The 4,009-nt window shown below is 40.0% G+C and overlaps 1 protein-coding gene across 1 annotated transcript; it reads right to left on the reverse strand.

The window, feature by feature from the left end:
* Positions 1-2,457: 2,457 nt before the first annotated feature.
* LOC140145687 (uncharacterized) lies at positions 2,458-3,688 on the reverse strand. The gene is made up of 2 exons (XM_072167374.1): positions 3,404-3,688; positions 2,458-2,742 (listed from the first exon to the last, which is right to left on the reverse strand). Exons 1-2 carry the CDS (start codon positions 3,686-3,688, stop codon positions 2,458-2,460), a joined length of 570 nt encoding a protein of 189 aa, XP_072023475.1.
* Between the last annotated feature and the right edge of the window lie 321 nt (positions 3,689-4,009).

The raw sequence follows: 4,009 nt of genomic DNA on the forward strand, positions 1-4,009 counted from the left end.
TGATGCAAAACCAAGGGACAGCAATTTTTTGACACAAATTTTTGAATTATTCCATAATATTGACTTTAGAAGTGGTTTTAAGCATTTAAACCTTCTTAGACATGATATTTACCCTAGTCAGTGGTAATTTTCACTTCCCACACTTGCTCACAAAAATACTACAAAATCACTAAAATTCGGTGCGTGACATCGGGACATGGGGTTTTCAGGGGGGTCGTCAGATATTGTAGAATTTTTTGTCTCCAAGAAATTAATTTTTCCCCACTTGGATGTTCTTAACTATTTTTATACATACAAAAGTCCATGACTAAGCCAAAAAAGAAAAAAAAATCCGCTTTTAAAACTTTTATGAGCGCCGAAAGTCGCGGGACTTAAAAGTTACTCTTTTCAGAGAATCACCCATATATTCTTCCTGGCCAATCTGCCTCGCCTTCAGTTTTCCGTTCCGCTAAATTGGAGTTAGCCGAGCCGGAAACGCCATCAACGGCGAAAAGGTGCCAATTATAAGAATCGTCTATACTCTGGTTCGCCTCGAGTTTGGTAGTGACGTCACATCAATACGACCGAGCAACTGAAAAAATCAACAATGTACACATCCGCACGAAATAAAGTAGTTCCATTTTTTTTTCGTTGCATTATCAATATTTCAAACATGCCACAGCGTAATTTAGCAAAATAAAGTGTTGCTAATAATTATATAGCCGAATCGATACTTTTAGTAAGATTTAAAGCAATATTTCGTCCTTTTTTGTAAGCTGCCATTGACAGCCACGCTGTGAGCCTGTGACCACAACACGCGTTGAGTGGACAGTCACAGTACGAAGCATTGTGTGTGTGTAAGCTTACAACTTTACAGTTTCATGGTTTATGCCAATGCACCGGGACAATGCAGCGCACATTAAGAATTAGATTTTTGATTTTACATACTGTTGTAGAGTCATGAGTAGCTGTCAGTCTCGTATTTTGATATATTTTGTTTCCTGATCCTGGCATCCAGATCGAGTGATGGCTGCCCACATCATTGCATTGGCATTGCCCAGTACAAGTACAGAGAGCCCAACTCACTGCTCGTTGAGCTTTTCAATATTGCTATACATGTAGTATCACAGGCAGTATAGTTCACTGAGATTAGACTTTTCAGGATCTGATTGGAATCTTTGGAAATTACTTCAGAAAGTGTGCGGGAACATGTCACAACCTTAACGAATCACTGGTGAGTGCCGACTGCGCGTTTGATGAGCGCGTCACAGGAATCGCGTCAATGATTCTTCACAGGAATTTCACAGGAACAATTTTCGGATTTCCTTTTACAAATTAAAGCACATACTGCTATAATTTGGTTCAAGTTCGGTGGTGACGTATGTGCACATTACGCTGGCCGCAGTATCGAATCGCGCGCGTTAAGTTCATCGTACGAAGTACTGCATGTACATGCACGCATACAATTACAAGGTCGGTTTTTCGGCACACTTGCGGCGCAACCGCGAAAAAGCTTTGACGTCACTACCGCATACCGTCCAGCGTATATTATTTTGCACAAGGGCCAATGCACACACTTGACGTCACGTGCGTATGCGATGGTTAACGCTGAAAAGGAACCTCGCAAAAAATCATGCCACGTTACTTTTTTTATAATGTAACATGGTTCAATACACATTCAATTCAAAAAATCATTTTGATTGGTATTTTTCTACTAAAAAGGTTTATTAAAAAATTAAGCCATCTGTCACGCAAGTTAACATATTGTATGCAATATCAGGTACTAAATGTGAGGCATGCAAAAAGCAGTGGTGAGCCAGCGCCATAGGGGTACAATTGTGGAAAATCCCACTGAAAATTGATGTTAAGTCCGATTCAGACTCCACAATTGCAAAATCGTGCGATACCCTGAACACCGCAGCATCGTACGATGAAATTTACGGGGAAATTTAAATGTACTGAACTGAAGTGATATATTGTGGCTCTGATGTGTTGTGGAGCCTTCATCGGGCATTTAAGGCTATTCTTTATTGCACGCCTTAAGTCCGATTCAGACTCCACATCGTGGCCACAATATCACAGCCGCGATGAAATTTAAGATCAGTTTTTAAGAGCTTGGTGGTGAAAAGTTTTTTATTTATAATTATTGTACACCAATAAACATTTTGAGATGAGGCAAATAAAGAACATGCCCATTGACATACTAATACATATGTGCATTGCATCCACTTACAATACCATAAAAAACAAGAGGAGAGTCACAAGACCGTAAATCAAAATATACACAACATCCCACATCCAAAACAATGTGAACCTCAAAAAAGGCCCCTAAAAATCATGGGGCGGATTATCCTAATCCATTTTAACACTCAAATCACAAATATGAACAAAATTGAGAAATTTCTATAGAACTCTACATTGTATCAACTGAGGTGGCTTTTATTATGTTATTAAAAATTGTTTGCACTGGTACCTGTCTCAAGTTTCTTCAGACTGGTCAAAATCTTCGTCATCATCATCATCTTCGCTATCCGTTTCATCCTCATAAGGAGAAATCACTATGGGCTGGAAAGTTTCATGAATGTGGTCCACTAAATCTTCTTTCTCCCACATCTCTTGTTCTATTTTCTTCACATGGTTCTCATAGTTTTTCCAATTTGTTGGGGTTACTTTCTCCAGTGCCTCTTCAAATAAACCTTTCACATCTTGTAACTTGAAGGTTGAATTATTGGCTGCAACATCTCCTTTAGTTTGACCCCATGCCTAAGTTAGAAAAAAAATAACAAAATAAAACACATGTAAATCCAAATGTACAGTACTTGTCCAATTTCATGCAGAGTGGGGTGGGCAACGCTCAGTAACACTGCTGACTGAGTAAAGTTTTTTATGATCAAACTTCCCTGCCTCCCCCTCCCCAATATTTTTCTTCTTACCCCCCCCGTGAAAACCGAAATTTCCCCTTGTTGCAGCAATTTTGCACAGGATTGGTTGATTTCCCCCCTGAAAAAAACCTGGCGCCTGGCACGTGCCTCCCCCAGCCTTCTAGAATTTTAGAAAATCCCATAGGAAAATTGCCGATAAAAGTTCCTGTTCCCCCAATCAGACCCGGTTCCCCCCAATTACGGTTGGTGCCCCCCATCATGGTAGGTACCCCCATATGATGACTTGCACTACACCACTGTTGCAAATTGTGAGATTGAGAGTTCTTGCAGCTCTGTCAACAGTGCCCAGTGCCCACTCAAGTTGTCACATTATTTTCAATCACTTTTTGTGTACAAGATATGCTTTGAAAATTCACTTGTACGGTACTAGCATCATACACAATACACTCTATTTAACATCAGGATAAAACATGTTAATTTCTTGTTGTCACTTACCAACTCAATTGGGTTAAGTTCACAATGATAGGGGGGCTGCGTAGTACTTCATGTCCTGCATTTTTGGCCAGTTTATCCACCCTCTTCTGGCTGTACATGGGCCGTAATGGATCTACCAGTTTCAGAAGTTCCGCAATTATCATATCATGACCGTATGGAATTTTTTTCTTTGTCAGCCAGGCTTGAATGTTAGCTTTTCTCCATCCCTTTCTGGGGAGCAGTTCTTCCTGTGCACTGTGATATGATGCATTGTCTAACACAATCACACTATTTGGTTTCAAATTGGGCAATAGTTGATTTGTAAACCACCGTTCATATTTGGCAGCGTTCATCTCGCCATGGTAGTCTCCCTCTGATTTACTGGCCTGAAATATTAACCCAGCTCCGTTGATAAAGCCATCCTTATCACCGGCATGTGTTATTATTAGTCTTTTGCCTTTGCCACTTGGATTCTTTAAGGGGGCACTGAACAGTAACCTTCCGCGACCGGAAGTGTAACGTGTGTATAGTACCTTAAAAACACAAAATTTAGGCCAAATATGTGCGTATTTCCTCCAAAATGTACGTATGACATCATTGTAGGGTGTTATGTTAAAGCTGACATGTTCTTGTTGACAAAGAAAAAGAAAAAAATCACTTGAATTTTGTTTCGT

Source organism: Amphiura filiformis, unplaced genomic scaffold (genome assembly GCF_039555335.1).
Source record: "Amphiura filiformis unplaced genomic scaffold, Afil_fr2py scaffold_594, whole genome shotgun sequence".
Lineage (NCBI taxonomy): Eukaryota > Metazoa > Echinodermata > Ophiuroidea > Amphilepidida > Amphiuridae > Amphiura > Amphiura filiformis.